Below are 22,396 nucleotides of genomic sequence, written 5' to 3'. Positions count from 1 at the left end.
AACAGACCCCAAAAAGTCACCAGTCTATACACAGGGTCAATTAGGAATCACCCATTAATCTCAAATGCACATCTAACTGCCTTTCAGACAAGCAGCCGACTTGAGAAATGGCACATTGTCAGCGTAAAAAAAAATCCAACAGCTGCCTATGTCCATAACATCTGAGAATATAAAAGATTTTGAAGGATGTAAAGTGGGATTCATTAAGCATTTCCGTATTCACCTTGGAGGCACCTTAAGAGCCCCCGTTACGCTCAATCAGACGAGCTGCTCGTCCGAAAATGAAAAGGGCAAAAGGGTGAATATATGGAGCAAGGATAAAAGTTTCAAGCTCGTCTGAAGATGGAAGAGGCGAAGACCTGGAGCGAAGAAAGGATTCAGACCTGGCTTGACTCCATATAATGAGACACGTTCTTTCGTTCCCTAGGCAATGTTATTTCTTCTTCTCCTATCATCTCTATGCCGACGATATACAGATCTTTCTCTCATTTCTCTTGTACAGTCCAGAGGTTTCAACGCAGATCTCCATCGTCATGGATGAATGATCATCACCTTTCACTTAACCTTGCAAAGGCAGATATCTTGTACTTGCCTCTCTGATTCTCCTTCCTCAGATTTGTTTCTAAGCATTACCCTGGAAGACGTCACCCTTTCACTATTAGTTATGGTCAGGAATCTTGGCATTGCTCTAGACTGCTCACTTCCATTCATCAATCATATACACAATATTGCCAAAAGTATTGGGACCCCCACCTCCAAATCATTGAATTCAGATGTTCCAAACACTTCCATGGCCACAGGTGTATAAACTCAAGCACCTCGGCATGCAGGCTGCTTCTACAAACATTGGGTCGCTCTCAGCAGCTCAACTCAAGCGTGGTACCGTGATAGGATGCCACCTGTGCCATTTGTGAAATTTCCTCACTACTAAATATTCAAAGGGTCAAGTGTTAGTGATATTGTAACAAAGTGGAAGCAATTGGGAACAACAGCAACTCAGCCATGAAGTGATAGGCCACGTCAATATACAGAGCGGGAACAGCACATGCTGAGGTGTGCAGAAGTCACCAACTTTCTACAGAGTCAATAGCTACAGACTTCCAAAAGCTCAAGAACAGTACGTAGAGAGCTTCATAGAATGAATGGGTTTCCATGGACGAGCAGCTGTATCACCAAGTGCAATGCAAAGCGTCGGATGCAGTGGTGTAAAGCACAATGCCCACCACTGGACTCTAGAGCACTGGAGACGTGTCCTCTGGAGTGACGAATCATGCAATCCAATGGACGAGTCTGGCCAGGAGAACAGTACTTGCCTGACTGTGTTGTGCCAAGTATAAAGTTTGGTGGAGGGGGGATTATGGTCTGGGGTTGTTTTGCAGGGGTTGGGCTTGGTCCCTTAGTTCCAGTGAAAGGAACTCTTAATGCTTCAGCATACAACTCCTTTTTGGACAATTTCATGATCCCAACTTTGTGGGAACAATTTGATGATGGTCCCTTCCTTTTCCACACACCAGCGCACAATAGCAAGGTCTACAAAGAAATGGATGGGCGAGTTTGGCGTGGAGGAACTTCACTGGCCTGCACAGAGCCCTGACCTCAACTTTGGGATGAATTAGAATGGAGACTGCGAGCGAGCCAGGCCTTCTTGTCCATCATTAGTGCCTGACCTCACAAATGCTCTCCTGGTCAAAAATTCCCATAAACACACTCCTACACATTGTGGAAGGCCTTCCCAGATGAGCTGAAGCTGTCAGAGCTGCAAAGGGTGGGCCAACTCCATATTAAAGCCTATGTATTAAGAATGGGATGTCATTAAAGTTCATGTGCATGTGAAAGCAAGCATCCCAATACTTTTGGCGATATGGTGGTATCTTCAATGACCCAGTCCTGTTCTTTCTTCTTCCACCCTTCCTCACTAATTATGCCACACAGCTCCTTGTTGAGGTACCAGTTCTCTCTTAGTTGGACTACTGCAACTCTCTCCTAGTGGGGTTTCCTTCAGCTGTTATCAGACCTCTCCAGCTGGTGTTCTCAGCTCGTCTCTTCACTTCTACTAATCCTCTCCTTTGGTCTCTCCATTTGTTTTCTGTTGCTGTAAGGATCTAGTTCAAAACTCTTGTCTCGACCCACAGTTCTCCGAACGGTTCAGTATCTCCATTCCTTGGTCTCTCCTTATGTCCCCTCAAGAATTCTAGAAGCGTAGATGTGTAGGTTAGGTTGGCCCTATGCTGTGAGTGGGAATGTGTTCTCCCTGTGATGGGCTGGTGCCCTGTCTTTGGTCTGTTCCTTCCTGCACCCATTGCTTGCTGGGATAGGCTCCAGATGCCCCACAACCCTACCTTGGTTAAGCAGGTATTGAAAATCGATGTAAGGTCTGGACTTTGTCAGATTCAAGACCAAATTTGGACTCATTGTCTGTTTGTCCACATCGGACCAGTGTTTTGGGGCCAACATTGCTCCGATGTTGCAAATCCCAATGGGTCATTCATTGTTGGTTGCCCACAGTGGGCCTACGCTGGCCCAATATCAATTGGTTCAATGGGATGCAGACACAGGAAAACAAGCAAATGGCTTACATTCAATGACTAGGTGCAGGATTCCGGTTCTGGATGTTGGATCTATTAGACGGCTGCAGCGCTACCCACTGCACCACCATGCATATTTTCAGATGGCACTATGTAACTTTATGTGCATTCTTCTCAAATGATTTCAGGCTTTCCTGCATGACTTCACTACTCCTGGCCAGATATGTTGCCCCCTTGTCTCTTAGGACCTGATACGGTGACCATTGCATGATTCTGCCCCTTCCCATTCCTCAAAACTCGAAAACTTGGAATAAAGACTCAACTATTGGATCTACAAAGAAGACCGTACTGCAAAGACAGAGGGCAGAACTATTTTCCAGGCATTGCTTTTCCTGGTTTGGAGAATGAGGGCTTCCTAAGAGTGTATGGATTTTTCTCCCTCTCTGTTGAAGCACAGATCTGTTTGGTGTGTAACAGATGGGGGAGACGGAGCAGACGGAGAGGAGGTTCTGATGTCCTGCTGCTTCAAATGTGCACTGCAATGCAGCATTGAGAGTTTCAGGAAACAACTAATCATTGGTCATACATCACGATGTAGATGCTAATAAGCTGCCCTCTACCACGTAGCATTTGAGGCTGGAAATGGTGCAGAGTGACGGCTTAATCTTGACTAATTAGAAGAAGAGTTAAAAAAAAAAAAAAAATGACAGAGGAGCGTGTGAGATTAAATTTATTTTTGTTCTTTTGACCTTCCTTAATGTCCTCTTCTAGTGACTGATCTTTCGCACATAGAGGCACACAGTGTACGAGCGGCATTAATAAAAGTGTACTTTGCTTTATAATGCTTGATGGATGAAATAAGCAGATTTTCGCAGCACACTGCACAGAATTATATAGAGTCATGATTAGTGCACATTCAATTAAGTGCACACTGAAGACACGGAAAGAAATTCAAGAAATGGAAGCAATTAAGAAGTACCTGGCTCCTGTGTGACATCCACCTTTGCCACTGTGATGCCAAGGGCCTTACTCTCCTTTGCAAAATCCTCCCATTCCGACTGTATCTGTTGGCATGCAGGGCACCATGGCGCATAGCTGGAAGAGAAACCAACAAAAAGCACTCAAAGAGTATTTTGTGACTCACAAAGAAATATTTGTGCAGGTCATAAGATTACTGAACAGCCCACCAGAATAACAGTACCATATGTGCTCTTGTGTACGGTAAAGTTGAGGCCATGAAGTCTACATACACCTTGGCTAAAAAGGTTCGTTCTGACTCAAAATTCCTCAACTTCACACGTATCATGTTACCAAACAATGCATGTGTTGACAAATTATTGCATCTACTTCTTTTTACTTTCTCGTATACGAATTATAGGGAAAGTATTGTAATCATTCAAAGATTCAATATCAAGATTTTGATGAATCTCAACGTTTTAGACCTACCTGACTTTCTCGTATACGAAGTATAGGGAATGTATTGGAATCTTCCAAAAATTCCATTTTGAGATTGTGATGAATCTCAACGTTTTAGACCTTCCTGACTTTCTCGCGTATGAAGAAGAGGTAAAGTATTGTAATCGTCCAAAGATTCAATGTCAAGATTTTGATGAATCTCAACATTTTAGACCTCCCTGACTTTCTTGTATACGAAGTATAGGGAACATATTGTAATCCTCCAAAAATTCCATTTCGAGATTTTGATGAATCTCGACATCTTAGACCTCCCTGACTTTCTTCTATACAAAGTATAGGGAATGTATTGGAATCCTCCAAAAATCTGATTTCGAGGTTTTGATGAATCTCGACGTTTTAGACCTCCCCGAGTCCGAAAATACCATTTTTGGAATTATGTTTGTGTGTTGTTCTGTATGTGTGTGTGTGTGTGTGTGTATGTAAACACGGTAACTTGAGTACGCTTTCCCTGAGGTCAATCAAATTTTGCATACAAGAAATAGGTACAAAACGTAGATATCTATCAGCTTTTGGGCTATTTCCGTCCAATTTATTCAACTTTACTTTTATAATAATTGTTCAATATATTATTAATTTGATTTGACTTGTTGTTGATGGTTCTTTAATGTACATGATATAAAAATATAATCATTGTCTTTCAGTTTACTCCTCAAATATCTATCCCATATCTGAGTATACGAGAAAGTATAGGGGAGACCACTCCCAATTTTCTCCTTAAGAGTTTTTCTCCAAAATAATGATCAGGAACTTTTAATCACAGATTTTTAGGAGGTCAGAAGGTTACCTACACCAAGTTAGGATTTAGTGGTGTTGTCTTTAAATTGCTTAGGATAACTTTCCAGAATTCCCTGACAATATTTTGCCAGAATTGTGGCCCATTCCTCCCGACAGAATTCTGAGGACCTCCTTGTTCGGCCACATTTCTTCGGTTCAGTTCAGAAATTTTCCATGGACTTTCAACTCAGGGCTTTGTGACGGCCGCTCCGATATTGTCACATTAAGCCATTAGAACAATCAGGACGAGAACGAGCCATTCAGCCCAAAATTCTTAATTCTTCCAAAATAACAATTAAGTCGAGTTTTGAAGGTCCCTAAAGTTCTACTGTCTACCACACTACTTGGTCACTAATTCAATATGTCTATGATGCTATGTGTGAAGAAAAACGTCCTAATGTTTGCGTGAAATTTACCCTTAACAAGTTTCCAACTGTATCCCTGTGTTCTTGATTAACTTATTTTTAAGTCACCGTCTCGATCCACTGGACTAATTCCCTTCATCATTTTAAACACTTCAATCAGGTCTCCTCTTCATCTCCTTTAAAGGCTCAGCTCTCTTAATCTTTCCTCATAACTCATCCCCTGTAGCCCTGGATTTTGTACTGGCAGAAGCAAACGCTGGTTTCTGTCTGAAAGTAATCACATATACAGGAAAGTATTTCTTTCAAAGAGAGAACTGTCCCTTGACAAGTCAGGTTGTGCTGGAGCTGCTTCAGGGTTAGGAACATTTGGGTCATGTTGTGTACATTTGGACAATTTTTATACATGACCAGAATTGTTCATGGAGCTACAGAGCAGGGGAATTGGAGCTTGTGGCACAGTGAGGGTGAACAGGAGACACAGGCCTTCACAGTTGAAGCCAGACAGGCTGAAGAGGAAAAGAGGCGACAATACGGGTTTCATGCGAGCAGAAAACTTGGTGGCATTGGCATGGCATGATGTCAAACAGGAATCATTAGACTGTTTCTTGGGCGGTGACTCGTTTTTTGCAAAGCAAAGGAATGAGAAGTGTTAGACTGATTCTTTGGTGATGACTCATCTGTGAAGAAAATGAGAGACAATTATTAGACTGATCTCAGGCGGTGACTCGTTTATGAAGCAAATGAACAAGAATTGTTGGACTGATTCTCGGGTGGATACTAGTTTGCGAAGAAAATGAACGAGACTCATTAGACCGATTCTTTGGCGGTAACCCATTTGAAAAGCAAATGAACAAGACTCGTTAGACTGATTCTTGGGCGGTGACTCGTTACACTCAAATTAAATGAGTCAAGATTCAGGCAGTTCTTGCACATGTGCTTTAAACAACTATCAGCAAAATGAAAGACGGTGACGACATAATGCAGGAAGGACATACATGCACCTTAGCACTCCCGTTGAGCTTGACTAAATCGATTTGTCGTGATCACGAATTGTTTCATATGATTCTGAAAAAGAGTCCTTCAAAAAGAATAAATGGTTCACAAATCATCCATTACTAATTAGTTGAATTAACTTAAGGTTTGGTTTTGGACAAATTTAACAAAATATGTTGGTCTATATAATACATTTATGTTTAACTAATCGGGAAAAAACCCAACTTAACAAAAAAGTACCGTGAACAATTGAAGTTTTTTTTTTTTTTTTAAGTTGATTCAATGGTTCGTTTTTTGGAATGTACTGTATTTCTTTATCTGTGCAGAAGCCCTGAAGAGATGGTCAGTCTCTGGATCATTATTGAGTTAAATGCACAGCACTCAGTAGAAGATCCATTACGCCTCACACAATGCAGTATATCTCTGTGTCTGCTATGATCAGCTGCAGTGGCTTTGGTGTAGCCACTAATTGACCAAACAAATGGAAAAAACAAACTTAAATTGTAATTTGCAGGAAAAGACTTAAGGAAGTCAATGGCTAATTGATCACCTTTTCTCTGGCTTAAGAACCACATCCTCTGTTTAATAGGTGTAATGGTTTTGTGGTTTATGTTACCCCCCAAAGAAACAAAAACCTCACGTAAACCCACCAAGAATGGCCCTTCCTTTTTTCAAATGTATATTGAAATGATCCCACTGTAATCTACCACAATTCCATATTGTCTGTTACTGTCCCAATATGTGAACTACCATCACCCTCTGTTCTGCCCTCAAGCCATACCTGTCTACAGTATTTACAGCATCTGTTATTATAGCCCCCCCTCACTGAGGCATACAGTGACTCAAAATCAATGTCCGTCAGTATTAGATTTAAACTGTTCCTTGAGTATTTCCAGGTTTTCCTTCAGAGGTTCATGGATTGTGTCCTGATATATTCTTCATATAGGCCATGCCATTGGGAAGCTATAATTGACTGTTGCAATTGAGGCTTGGTGAGAACCACATACTCCCTTTTTTTCAATTCATTCTTTTCTATAAACACGACTTGGATCCTAGAAGGAGAGTTTTATGTTTTTGCTCTTGCTTTAGAGGCTCATCACCTGCAAGATAAAGGGTGAAGGTCGGGTGAGATGACAGTTTAGTGTCAGGCATAGTAGGGAAAGACCTAGGCAGAGTAGGTCCTGGCAATGGAGACTGGCTTTGGGTACTTGGAACATTACCTCAGGAGCCAGCTGAGGTGGTTTGAACATGTAAGGATCCCCATCACTTGACTCCCCCTCGAGCTGCTCTGGTAACGAAACACTAGGAGGAGACCCTTCAGCAGAACTAGGAGATACTGGAAGGATTATATGTCTCAGATGGCTTGGGATAATGCCTGATAATTCCCCAGGAATAACTGGAATCTAAGGGGCAGGGAAGTATGGGTGACCTGCTTAACCTCCTTGGCCTGCTATCGGCATGATCCTCACCAAGAAAACCTGTTTGTAAAGATGATAGATAGATAGATAGATAGATAGATAGATAGATAGATAGATAGATAGATAGATAGATAGATAGATAGATAGATAGATAGATAGATAGATAGATAGATAGATAGATAGATAGATAGATAGATAGATAGATAGATAGATAGATAGATAGATAGATAGATAGATAGATAGATAGATAGATAGATAGCATAGTTGGCAGGATTAGATAGATAGATAGATTCAGACATGCACGTTGCAGAAATATCTCCAAAACTCTACACAGATAGCCCTCTCTACCCTCAAAACTGATGAAAATTTAAAAAAAAAGAGATGTGACATTATTTCCTCCCGTATCCCGGAAGTTCCCACTCTTCCACCTGGTGAACTATTCATAAAACCACCAAACCAGATGTCAGCGATCATTCAAGGACCAAGGACTGAAAAGAAGACGGTCTCAGCATTTCAGTGGCACTTTAAAAACGATCAATAGGTCAACAGATCATTCACTAATGCTGTCACTACTTTATTTCTTACTGTTGTGGTGGGTGGCCGGAATCCTTACCCGCCCAGGACAAAGTGTGGAAGGACCGAGGGAAAGACAGTTTCAGGACAGTTTTTCCCCTGGGCCGATAGAGGGCAGCCCCTTGGCTTCCAGTGGGGCCATGGGCTATGAGCATGTGAGCTCAACCCTGTTGGAACCCATGGCCACCGCCAGGGGGTGCATGGACCTTTCCAGGGCCTGATTTGGCCATGCTTCCTCCACACCCAGAAGTGTGGCCGGAAGAAGCTTGTTAGGCACCTGGAGTCCTTCCAGGTGCCCTATAAAAAGGAGTCGCCTCACTCCATAAGTTGTCCAGAGTTGGGAGGAAGAGTGGAGGTGGAAAGACTGGGTCCTGCCTGTATGTGTTGGGGGTTAGGGTGGCAGTACAGCCCCTAGTGGCTCACACTGTTTGGCAAGGCATTATTAAGTGGGACATCCGTTTTTGAACTCACAAGCCTTAATTTTGTCTCATCTTATCTCTTCACAAGAGATAGACAGATATGCAGGAACATTCTGAGAAACACTCAAACATATATCTCAGGGGAAAAATCATCTCATATGTTTAGCATAAAAATAAATTGCAAAGTAGAAAGATATCAGAAGTAATTACTGAGATTTCTACGATGGACCAAGGATATGTAAATCTTCCTAATGATATGCTCCACAAAAAAAAGGCTGCCATTACAATCAGAATTTAATCTTTTGGCCACAAGAGATACAGAGTAACTCATTTTTAAGTCATGTCATTCTTATTAAGAGCATACAGAAATGGCTAATACGATTTTAGTTCAACAAATATAATAATGTGAAAAGGAAGTTCGGAACACAGTAGCAGAAAATCAACAACATAGCTAGAGCTACAGTTAGTGACCATAAAGAAATAGCATATATAAGTAAGCAAATATACATAAACAAATATGTGGTCAGGGTGTTATAATCAAATTATCAGCCTCTATAAAAAATAAAATGCAATGAATAGGAAGTTTATAACATTCATTAAAACAGAATCGCCAAAGGTTAATCCACAAGGTTGATCACAGAAGAGCTGGACTAACAACCAAGGGTGGTCAAATAATATCTTCACACACTTAGGAAGTTGTAGGTCCAGATGGCTTTCCAGTGCCATTTTCTAAAGAGATGTCTGTTAGGCAAGCTCCATTAATGCCAGCCTTGTTTGAGAAAGCTGGGGAACACAACATTTCACCAAAAAGTCTATGCTAGGCATCATTCATTGTCAATCCAAAGAAGAATAAAGACCATCTTGAATGTCCTATAGACTAATCTTGCTGTTGAATAATGATGTTAACTTGATTTTCTTTTAGATGAATTAAGTGGATAGGACTGGTGAGCTTTGCTGGGCTGAATGGCCTGTTCTCATCTAGAGTGTTCTAATGTTAAGATCCTGATGCTTTTACTTGTTAGAAATGCATGGTTGATTTCTCTCCTGTGTTGGCCTTTTATAACATTTGGAGATTATTTTTCATGATTATGATATTAATATCATGGTCACAAATTAACATTGAATTTCCGTCATTTCTGTATTGTTTTGATATGTAGCTAATTTTTATTGAAATTGTAGTTGATTTATTTTATTTTTTTAAAGTGTCTTCTCTTGGGTCACTTTTGTGGTGTGGGACACTGCAGTTATGAGACACAAGTAGTGTCTTGAGATCATTGTGAGAGACAAAAAGATCAGACGATGATATACATAAGCAAAGATGTGGTCAGGGTGTTATCATTAGCTTTTAACAATGCTTTGTAACTTTTCTTGTAAGCATGTTTAAAGGTAATAATAAGGTCAGGATTGCTTGGGTTAGAGCCTACCTCAGCAGCGATGGAAACAAGGCAGGGGACATGGCCTGCTCATACACCTCCACGATAGATAGATAGATAGATAGATAGATAGATAGATAGATAGATAGATAGATAGATAGATAGATAGATAGACAGACAGACAGACAGACAGACAGACAGACAGACAGACAGACAGACAGACAGACAGACAGACAGACAGACAGACAGACAGACAGATAGATAGATAGATAGATAGATAGATAGATAGATAGATAGATAGATAGATAGATAGACCCCTTACCTTGCCAGCACTACCAGGACCCGTGGCCTGGATAAATTACTGTGGAGAACCTACTTATACCCAGCCGTACCTCCGACAAATAATATTTTCCCTCCCCCCAATCTACAATTTAAAGACTAGCAAACAAAACAAATATATTAAATAAAACACAATGACAAAAACAATAATACAAATTCCCAACGTATCTATACATATAAAATCCCTATGTGCGTCCAGGTGTTCGTGTGTGGGTGTCTTCTAGTGAAGTGCGCATGCGCGGGGCATGGTGCGATGCACGATATTACTGTCAGAGAAAGTTAGAGGCGTTTTACGGAAATACAAACCAGTATTACTGCGAGAGGAAATTAAAGGTATACAATACAGTGACGCATATTACAGCCACATACAAGCCAGTATTACTGTCAGAGGAGATTAAAGGCATATTACCGACACGCACGCCTGTATTACCGCCAGAGAAAATTAAAGGTATATTACGGACGTACAAGCCAGCGGATGTACAAGCCAGCGGATGTACAAGCCAGCGGACGTACAAGCCAGCGGACGTACAAGACGGTATCCTTCAATAAGGGCGTGCACAAAAAGGCGAGCCTCAAAAGGGCGACCTCAATTGGGCGCAGCGAATAAAGGCGCACGTAAATAAAGATCTGCAACTTTGTTGCTCTTCACATATTGCAGAGCCATTTGAACTAAATTATCAACGAATGCCTTTATTCGCCGCGCTCAATTGAGGTTGCCCTTTTGAAGCTCGCCTTTTTGTGCGTGCCCTTATTGAATAGAGCCGTACAAGACAGTATTACTGTCACAGAAAATTAAAGACACACAATACACGGCGGCAACCCACGAAGAACGGTCAGCTCAGCAAGTAAACATCAACAAAAGAAAGGCTGAAAGAAAGAAAAATACGACCAACAAAAAGAATGAGGTCAAAGTCCCCTGCCATTTAATATAGACTGTTCCTACTAATGTTTATGCACTACTGTTCTAGCAAATGACTAGTAATATATATCCACATATATATAAAAAAATCTCCCTTGCCCCTGCAAACGTATAACAAACACAAAACACAAATAATATCAATGGATGATTACTGAATGTCAATGACGTGAAATTGAGTCTGGGTAAATCACTGTCTAGAATACTGATAGTTGATCAAAAATTGTGTTTGAATCTCCCAACTAAAACAGAACAATCTCACCGTGCTTCCTCGGTGAATGGTGGATAATAATGTCCAACCCCGGGGTTTATGGCGATGATTGAGCTGTTGTGATTCAGGCGGAATGAGAAGCAAACTGGAACAAGGCGCAATGTAAATAATGGCAGAAAAATGATGATCGGTTGTCGATAGTTGAAATCGCTGAATCTCTCTCCTTCCTCTCTCTTCTTTCCCTCCTGATCATTTAAATAATGATGAGCTGGATGTAACTGGAAAAACTCTGGTACTGACGTGTCCGGGGGTCGCAGCCTCCCCGCAACTTCCTTCCCCGTTTCTCATTACGGGGACGATATTTAAACAGACATATATTAGTTTAGACGGAGTGCTGTGACGAGACACGATTGGGTGCAAACACTATAAAATAGAGTCTGCTCTGCCATTTCTCCTCCTGCTCCTCTGTGTTATGGGACCAGCCTAGCCTATCAATGATGTGGACCCCCAAGTACTAGTAGGGGCAGACCACCTCTACATCCACTCCTTGAAAAGAGGATCGACTCAGCATCATGCCACTCAGCAGACTGATTAACCAGAATGTAGGCCCAATTTAACGCATAGTTGCTGTTGACCAATTCTGGGAATCTGTGGTCCCCCCATCGTAAATACCAGGCCCAACGCCCCAACAGTATTTTTTTCCCTTAATTTTTAACAAAATCTTCAATGAAGAGTACAATTTCATTTGTACTATCATTTTGAAGGAATAGCTTCTATTTAAAACATACCAAACGTAATCCCTTAAGCACCGAATGTCTCCAAAAGTAAGTGGATGTCATTTTAAGACCCCCTTGCACACCCCTAGTGTGGTCTATTTTTATCTGACGCTCTTTCAGATTGTTTGTAAACTCGGCAAGCAATCTTCCCTCCGCCAAGCGTCTTGACAGTTTTTTTGAGTTTTATATAATGAGACAACTTACAAGTTACTGTCATCAAACCAGAGCATCAACAGAAGCCCCCCAACGTCCTAATTAAAATCTGCAGTTGTTACAAGGTCACATCGCCTTGCACGGCTTTCCAAATGATGATTCACCAGCTGCTCCGCAACATCTCACAGTCCTAAGCCCTGCAAGATAAATACGTAAGCAGTTTTATAAGCTATAAAACCTCAAGATTTTAAATTTGCATTCCTTTGATTTCTTGAGGAGAAAACGTCTACTTGCAATTTCAAAGGGAACACGGGGGGGGGGGGGGGGCAATAAAAAAAAAGAAACACTAAAAATAAATATAATGAAGCAGTTTGATCTTAAGGTTGGATTTCTGGATATGGTACATTTGAACACACAAAAAAAAATTAAATCTGTTCCTATCATCTAGACGATCCAAACGGCCTTTTTCAGCTCTTTTTTTATTTTTGCCGTTGGCAGGATTAAGTCCTATTTTGTAACCGTACAAAACATAAAAGAAATACATGCTGGGAATTCACTGTCCCTTCCAATTACTGTTTTCTTCTGCTTACAGAGCAGCCTGTTCTTCAAGAGCCGTGAAAGCTGGCGTGTTATCTTCATATGACTGCCTGACACTTTGATACACAAACATTCAGGCATTAAATCATTTCTTTAATTTTTATTTTAGCCTAACAGTGAAGATTGTCCCTTTATTGGAGCCGTTTCCCCGACCATATGTTATTAACGTTTTTTTTGCGTTTCGGTCCTGGAAATGTATTTTTTTTTTCTAAATAAAATCCTAAATATAGAACCTTGGTGTCCCTAGGGGGGGGTGGGGGGGGGGGGGTGGGGTTTCGGTTCCTGTTTTTGGCCTCCCCCCGTCCTGCAAAGAGTTACCGTGCCCGACAGGCACTATCCCTCTATTCTTTAGGGGAAGTGGAGTACAAAGTACACCTAAAGACACAAATGTGGGTGTGGAATAGCGCACAGGTGTCGGACTCCGGTCCTCGAGGGGCCGCAGTGGCTGCATGTTTGTATTCTAACCATCTTCTTCATTAGTGAGCTGTTTTAACTGCCAATTAACTTCATTTGCTTTAGTTTTAATTAACTTGACTCAGGCCCCTTAATTGTCTCTTGTTCCTTAATTAGCAGCCAAACAATAATGAGACATCAAACAAGCCACCATATGACCAGCTCACCTGTGCCCATTACATCCATCCATCCATTATCCAACCCGCTGAATCCAAACACAGGGTCACGGGGGTCTGCTGGAGCCAATCCCAGCCAACACGGGGCACAAGGCAGGAACCAATCCCGGGCAGGGTGCCAACCCACCGCAGGACACACACAAACACACCCACACACCAAGCACACACTAGGGCCAATTTAGAATCGCCAATCCACCTAACCAGCACATCTTTGGACTGTGGGAGGAAACCCACGCAGACACGGGGAGAACATGCAAAGTGCCCATTACACAATATCTGAAAATAAAGAAAGGTGAAGGTCTCAGTAAGGTTGATCTCTCAGGTCACCAAAACATTTTGACTGGTGTTCTTAGAAAAAACAGAAAAAATCAACAAATTTGGAAATACAGTAATCCCTCCTCCATTGCGGGGGGTTGCGTTCCAGAGCCACCCGTGAAATAAGAAAATCTGCGAAGTAGAAACCATATGTTTATATGGTTATTTTTTATTGTCATGCTTGGGTCACAGATTTGTGCAGAAACACAGGAGGTTGTAGAGAGACAGGAACGTTATTCAAACACTGCAAACAAACATTTGTCTCTTTTTCAAAAGTTTAAACTGTGCTCCATGACAAGACAGAGATGACAGTTCTGTCTCACAATTAAAAGAATGCAAACATATCTTCCTCTTCAAAGGAGTGCGTGTCAGGAGCAGATAATGTCAGAGAGATAGAGAAGAGCAAACAAATCAATAGGGCTGTTTGGCTTTAAGTATGTGAAGCACCGCGGTACAAAGCTGTTGAAGGCGGCAGCTCACACCCCCCTCCATCAGGAGCAGGGAGAGAGAGAGAGAGAGAGAGAAAAACAAAGTCAAAAATCAATACATGCCCTTTGAGCTTTTAAGTATGTGAAGCACCGTGTAGCATGTCGCTTCACGAAGCAGCTGCACACAGAAGGTAGCAACGGGAAGATAATCTTTCAGCATTTTTAGACGAGCGTCCGTATCGTCTAGGTGTGCGAACAGCCCCCCTGCTCACACCCCCTACGTCAGGATCACAGATAGTCAGCGCAAGAGAGAGAAAGAAAAGTAAGTTGGGTAGCTTCTCAGCCATCTGCCAATAGCGTCCCTTGTATGAAATCAACTGGGCAAACCAACTGAGGAAGCATGTACCAGAAATTAAAAGACCCATTGTCCTCAGAAATCCGCGAACCAGCAAAAAAATCCGCGATATATATTTAAATATGCTTACATATAAAATCCGCGATAGAGTGAAGCCGCGAAAGGCGAAGCGCAATATAGTGAGGGATCACTGTATCTGCTGTGGCAGAATGAGAGCAGCAACAAGCCATTGAATTAAATAACGGGCTTAATTAACAGCAAGAATCAGCTTCTTATTAAGAGACTGTTTGGAGTGAAATTGGTTGGAGTTTGAAATCCCAGTTTAGCTGGTCGTCTGTTGGCTCGTTACACATCTCATTTCTGTTTGGCTGCCATTTAATGAAGAAACAAATCTGAGGATTGAATCCTTAAAAACAGGCCTATTGAAATGAAGGGAAAAGGAGTTAATTAGCAGTGAAAACTGGTGACTGATTAGGGAAAGGGTTAGAATGAAAAACCTGTAGCCACTGCGGCCCTCCAGGCCCGGAGTTCAACACCCCTGGACTATAGCGGGTGCACAGATCCCGTTCAAAAGGCCGTTTTTAAATAAAATAATCACCACGCTCGCGGCTTAGTGAGGGGGCGTGGTGGCTGTAGCGGGTCTCAGAGCAATCTGTGGTGTGGGCCGTTTCTCACCTAAGTGCACAGGTGCAGGGACTGCCCACATCCGTGATTGTTCCTGGGGCTAATGTGCTGCAGCTGCTATGACCTCTCCGCATAAATAGAAGCGTGAGCCAGCTAGGAAAGGAGAAAAGAGAACAATGAAAAAGAAAAAGAAATGTAAATGGACATAGCAGGAGGAAGCAGGAAGTGAGTGAGCGAGCGAGCCGGTGCAGGAAAATGGGCGAGCGAAGGCTCACATGCAGCTGTGCAGGCAGCCTGGGTGTTAGGCCGACATCCAGGGCGTAGTAGTTGTGGTCGCTCCCGCAGAGTGTACTTTTATGAAGGACGGGAGTGACCGGGAGACTGGTGACTCTCCGCTTAAGGCCATGGGAGTCGGGTCTTGGGATGCAGTGTCCCCAGCGTGGGAGCCTTGGTCGTTGGGGAATCCCAAGTCACTGTCAGGGGGGAGCCAACCGGAGCCAAGGATCGGTAAGGCGACTGACAGTAGTAGAAGCAGAAGCACATTGAGAAGGTGAGCTGCAGAGAGAGCGTCTCACCTGCTGCAGGGCCCTAACGGGAGAAGCAGGTGAGACGCTAGTTTAAAAGAAGCACCGGGCTTGTCATTGGTTTTTAAAAGAGTGCTTCCTGTGATATTTTACCTTGTGGTTTTTAAAAGATTTTTCTATTGTTTTTAACCTCCACTTTTCACTTGCTTTTAATGGATTATTTATTTATTGAATTGTGAAAAGCACTGCACTATTTATTTGAACACTCATTGTTTTTGAATTATTATTGAATAAAAGCACTTTTGCACTTTTGAACCATCCCCTTGCTCCATTGTTATTGCCTCACTGTCTAGCTCATCGGTGACATTACAGACGGTGATGGGTTCAAGGGCTTCCTAATAGAAGATGGGAGCATGGATCTGAACCCGCATCATCTCAGTGGGTGATAAAAGTTTAAGAGCCACTGGTCTAGCATATTGACATTAGAATAACTAGCACAATAACTTTTACTCCATTATCGGCCGATCCCAATATAATGGCCAACTTATTGCGCATGTCCAGATTGGTGCGATTGTGTGTGTAACTGCACTTGTCTAACATCCATGGATCCCGCCTTGTGCAGGCAGCTGGTGGGACAATTCTTACCTGTCTGAATCTGACTATGGAACAGCAGGTGCAAAACACGTAAAGCCAAGTTTATACTTCATGCAACGTAATGCACGCACCTGCGGTCTCTACTGCAACGCAAGCGGTGTACTGTTAATATTTGTGCACGTACTTCCCACATTAAAGGAAATGCAGCCTCCAAAGGAAGAAGAGTCTGCTCTGTCCTTTCATGAGACTAGCCGAATCTTTCGGAATCTGACTACGGAACAGCAGGCGCAAAACATGTAAAGCCGGGATAAAACTTCACACGATGTGATGTGTGCGCCTGCGAACCCTACTTCAACGTAAGAGGTGCACTGTTAATACTTGCGCACGTACTTCCCGCATTAAAGGAAATGCAACCTCCTATGGAACATGAGTCTGCTCTGTCCTTTCTTCTCCAGTTCTCTGTTTTATGGGACCAGCCGAATCTTTCAGAATCTGACTACGGAACAGCAGGCTTTGCAAATCACGTAAAGCTGGGATTAAACTTCATGTGACGTGATATGTGCGCCTGCAGACCCTACTGCAAAACAAGCGGTGTACTCTTAATACTTGTGCATGTACTTTATGTAATGGATTCCACCAGGTGGCAGTGCGAGATATCATCACAGTGAGAAAACAATGTTTGGCTTGAAGCCTGAAGCGTTCATTAAATTCCCAGGACACCTTGTCATACTATCTCCAAAAAGGATGGACGTTTAATGATTACATCCATCAGTCCAGGGATGCACCCGCATGGTTAGAAACGATCCATAGACGGGGCATCAGCTCATCCCAAGGTGAATACAAGCGCACACACACTAGCATCACGTTAACATCGCCAAAATCCCCAAACCATGGAAGGAGACCGGAGCACACTGTGGAAACCCACCAGGAAAGCATTCAAACTCCAGGCAGGGAACACCAGGGACGTGACTTCCTACCGCTCTGCCACTGCATGCAATTATTAACAATATTCATTATTTAGATGAAGTTAACAATTTATCTGTAAAATGTAACATACATGCATTAACACATTTCATCACGAAAGTGATATCAAGTATAAATCTAAGGATTCAAAACATGCGGAGAGCTGGAATATCATAAATTGAATGTGTTCTGTGTAGCAATCGCTGCTTGCCACTGCTGTCAGAGCGGAAGGAAGCCCCAGGAGTATGTAGCGATTAACAGCTGGGTTGGTTTTAAGATGACATTTACGACTACTGACAAAATCAACTACGAGATTACATCTCGCCTGAAGAAGGGGCCTTAGGCGCCTTGAAAACCTGCATATTGTAATCTCTTTAGTTAGCCAGTACAAGGGGTCATTTTGCTTGACTTCTCAATACACGGTACAACACCCTAATACTGCAGAGATTAAAGTTGAAATTTCCGCTTTAGCCACAAAATAGACCCATGGTTTTCTTCACTGTGTCCCTAATATTTATTTTTTTCCTCTGTGATTCAAATACGCTTACCGACATTCTGATGCTGTTGCAAAGGTACGAATAGATGGAGCAGAAGATGGTATGTGAGACCACCAAAATGTATTGCATCATTACGATGGGGAATATACGACGCTTTGTGCAATAATCCCTCGCTATATCGCGCTTCGACTTTCACGGCTTCACTCTATCGCGGATTTTATATGTAAGCATATTTAAATATATATCGCAGATTTTTCGCTGGTTCGTGGGTTTCAGTGGACAATGGGTCTTTTAATTTCTGGTACATGCTTCCTCAGTTGGTTTGCCCAGTTGATTTCATACAAGGGACGCTATTGGCAGATGGCTGAGAAGCTACCCAATCAGAGCACATATTAAATAAAACTCCTCAAATATATTGTGAGCAGGGGGGCTGTTCGCAACCCCTAGAGGATACGGACGCTCCTCAAAAAACGGTGAAAGACTGCCTTCACATGGCTTCGTTCCTTGCTGGGCTTACTTGTTACTTTGTTGCGCGATATGCTTTCTACACAGTGCTTTGCATACTTAAAAGCCCAAACAGCACCTATTGATTTTTGATTGTTTGCTTTCCTATCTCTCTTTCTCTCTCTCGCTCTGACATTCTCTGCTCCTGACGGAGGGGGTGTGAGCAGGGGGGCTGTTCGCACTCCTAGAGGATGCGGACGCTCGTTTAAAAAATGCTGAAAGACTACCTTTCTTGCTGGGCTTACTTGCGGCTGCTTTGTCAAGCGATATACTTCCCGCACGGTGCTTCGCATACTTAAAAGCTCGAACAGCACCTATCGGTTTTTGATTGTTTGCTTTTCTCTCTTTCTTTCTCTCTGACATTCTCTGCCCCTGACGCGCACTCCTTTGAAGTGGAAAATATGTTTGCATTCTTTTAATTGTGAGACGGAACTGTCATCTCTGTCTAGTCATGGAGCACGTTTAAACTTTTGAAAAAGAGACAAATGTTTGTTTGCAGTGTTTGAATAACGTTCTTGTCTCTCTACAACCTCCTTTGTTTTTGTGCAAATCTGTGACCCAAGCGTGACAATATAAAAATAACCATATAAACATACGTTTTCTTCACCTTTCGCTGGAACGCAACCCCCGCGATGGAGGAGGGATCACTATACTGCCTACACGGGAAATGGATGAAGAAAAGCACCACGAGTACATTTGTGTGTCAGCATTTAAGGTTGATGATTTGCTTCACCACGTAGGCCCATTCACTAAACATCGAGGCGCGCACGTCGATCCTATAGGATCTGCAACGCTGTCACGTGTTGATAGTCAACAAAGACTCTGACGTTACAGTGCGACTTTTCAGATTTTTTTTTTGCTGGTATTGCAACTCGTTCATTTCTGAGTACACACTCAGCCGGGAAAGCGTGGCAGCCATGATGCATGCGCATTCTGAGAGTGAAGTAGAAATCGACCTTAAAGATGGGTGCAACAGCACTGGACGAACCCCTGCTAATATTTCAGCTGCAGATGGAACACCTTGACATTCAACAAAGAATAACTGTATACAGCTTATAAAAAAAAAAAAATCAGTGATTTCCGTAGAGCTCAAACCCTCCAACAGATGCAGTGCTGCTTGAATAAGAAAAGCGGACTAATGCCTAAAAAAAAAAGGCCAGCACATTTGAAATGACATAGCGCAGCAAATGTACTGCGGTGTGCCACTCAGTCACGCAAGTATTCTCTGACTCAGACTCTGAGAAGGCGATGCAGAAGCTCACAGATGGTGACTTCTTGTAAATACGCAATTCTGTTTGTTCAAAATATAACCACCAAGTCGCTTGGATTGGGATCACAGAATTTATGAAAATGCAATGAATGTATTACTGTTACACTTCAGCTATGATTACTAAAAACTCAATACAGTAAACACTAGACAACATAAGAATGAACAAGTCATAATAACTTGGTTGGTTTCAATAAAATGTCTGCTTATTGAATGAATAGCAAAAGTACCTGGTGTGGCCCGGATATAAGAAAACTGCCTTTCGGAAATTCAACGCGGCTAAACACAAGCCACGGTGAGATAAAGAGATGTACTCTGTGAGACAACGTAACTGTTAATCACATTAGGTGAGAAGAAAGCGCAGTACCTGCACGAGTGAGCCAGCGATGTCCCCCCATGATTACGCATCAAGTTATGTGTATTGCTGTTTTCGTTAATTTAACGTTATTAGTTTTGTGGAAGCCAGCCCAGACACAGACAGGCCGATACCGAAGGTTTAAAACCACACACACATTTATTCATATATTCTTGCACACAACCCAGTGCCGCAGAACCAATCACCCTTTAGTCCAGGCCTTTCCAATGCCTCTCTTTTCAGGTCGGCCTCCACTCCTCTCCTCCAAGCTCCGTCCTTCTTCCACCCGACTCCAGCCATCGAATGGAGGGAGGCGGCCCCTTTTATGTTCACCCGGATGTGCTCCAGGTGCCTCCCAATGAGCTCCTGCTGGCACTCCCTGGTGTAGCGGAAGTGCCGGCTGTGCACCCGGAAGCACTCCGGGTGTCCCTGGTCTTCTTCCCCCCAGCACTGCCGGGTGTGGTGGAAGTGCTGAGAGCCAGGGCTCCTCAGGCATCTGGGCACCCCCTGGCGGTGACAACGGCTCCTATAGGGTTGAGCTTCCATGCTCCTTTCCCATGGTCCCCATAGCCACCAGGGCGGTCGCCCACTCGTGGTCCGGAGGAGGCGTAATCCCTCCTTCGGTCCTTCGGGGCGTCCTGGCTGGGTACCGCCCCCAGCCGCTCGCCACAGTTTCCATTTCTCAATGTTATTTTTGTTGATTTCTTGTTCCTTGTTGTTTGTAGGTGGATCCCCAAGAGGTGGGGGCAACCGAGACATCACCACTCCTGATGTTTTACACAGCGGTGGCCTCAATGCTTGAGTCCCGTCATTAGGAAAAACAGCCTGCATGACTAGGGGCGTGTCCTCAGGGGTCGCGACCTGAGGGTAAACAACGTGACGGGTTAAAGGGTCGGCTGAAAGTGCATACCCTCGTCTGAGTTGGGGACAGAAAACCCTTATTATTACAAAAAAAATTCGAAACGTGAGCGTCAGTAGGTTTTGCCCCCCGGGAACCAAATTACCCAAACAATTCTCAAACATTTCAGTAATTATTTACTGCTCTGATGCTGATCCTTCTGATCATTAAATAGGTCATTACGATAGCAATTGACGAGAAGGATTCATAATGAATTGCAGAATTCCAGTATTTGAGGGTTCCTCTGGAAGGCCTCTTTCTCTTGCACGATTTGACGCAAAAACGAATCAGCACATCGTCATCTCATACCAGGCTTAAGTTTCGAGTTTGGCATTTTTCCGTCCAGGCGTTTTAGCTCTAGACCATCCTCTGTGACACACAGACAGATAGACACACACACATCATCAAGATATCAATGTTTTCGGTATCAGGGGACCCTAAAACATCAAGATTCATTAAAAACCGGAGATCAAAACTTTTTGACGAATCTAAAGCTTTCACTCCTCTCCCATAGATATATATATATATGAGATTCATATGAATATTCTGTAATAACTCTCGCTAGGACGAAGCAATCTGAATGAAACAACGTGCTATGTGCTCCTCAGTCAATGAAGCTTCGAACAAGCCGGGATGCCCCTGCGTCAGAGCGATGAGGTAGGCTCCGGTCAGACATCACAATATTTAACCTCCATTTGCAACTTCTGGGTGCATCCCACCCGTACCCCTTCACTCAGTCACTCGACTTTTCATCAGGATGGTGGTGTACAGTATTAAGTAGTGTGTCTTCATGGTGCAAACCCATTGGCTCACCAATACTTTTAGGCGACGTCAGAATCAACTCATAATTAATTAACGGAAGGTGACTTCCAGCAAGATGGAGCAACGTGTTACGCATCGGCATGGAGCATGGCAGAAATGGAGTCTTTCTTCAGCAACAGGGTCATTTCAAAGGGGCTTTGACCACCATGGTCACCAGATCTGACACCACCAGACTTCTTCCTTTGGGGTCTGCTCAAAAGAAAAGTCTATCGGAATGAACCTCACAACGTGAAATTGCTGCTATTCCCCTCGAGATGCTTGCCAACACGTTCAGGAACATTGAGGTACTTCCGCCACACTTGGGAGTGCCGGCAGAAGATTATCGGGAGGCACATGGAGCATGTCCGGGTGGGGATAAAAGGGGCCGCCGCTCGATGGCTTGAGCTTGGGAGGAAAGGAATGGAAGCGGCCTAAAGAAAGAGAGGCATTGGAAGGGCCTGGACTTTGGGGAAGTTCTGGGGTTGTGTGTGGCACTTTATTATTGTAAATATGAGCGGTGTAAATAACCGTGTTAGGTGATGAACCATCGGTGTCCGCCTGTCTGTGTCCGGGCCATATTCCACTATATATATATTAGTATATGTACAGAAATGCATTACTATATTACTATATTCGTCATTCCAGCATTCGGTGCATCACCAACGCTAACTTTGCTTTTACAAATTCCATACCAAACAGCACATAACAGTGATATATTCATTGCATCTGTCATT

General features: G+C 43.1%; 1 protein-coding gene across 1 annotated transcript in view; it reads right to left on the bottom strand.

The window, feature by feature from the left end:
- The window catches only part of tmx4 (thioredoxin-related transmembrane protein 4), a 95,783-nt gene that overhangs the window by 57,567 nt on the left and 15,820 nt on the right, over positions 1-22,396 (bottom strand). Inside the window, exon 2 of the mRNA XM_051919303.1 lies at positions 3,505-3,620. Coding sequence (XP_051775263.1) covers positions 3,505-3,620 — 116 coding nt within the window. The remainder of the gene's footprint in view (positions 1-3,504; positions 3,621-22,396) is intronic.

This window comes from Erpetoichthys calabaricus, chromosome 15 (assembly GCF_900747795.2).
Source record: "Erpetoichthys calabaricus chromosome 15, fErpCal1.3, whole genome shotgun sequence".
Taxonomy (NCBI): domain Eukaryota; kingdom Metazoa; phylum Chordata; class Cladistia; order Polypteriformes; family Polypteridae; genus Erpetoichthys; species Erpetoichthys calabaricus.
This window is presented reverse-complemented; position numbering and strand designations above follow the sequence as displayed.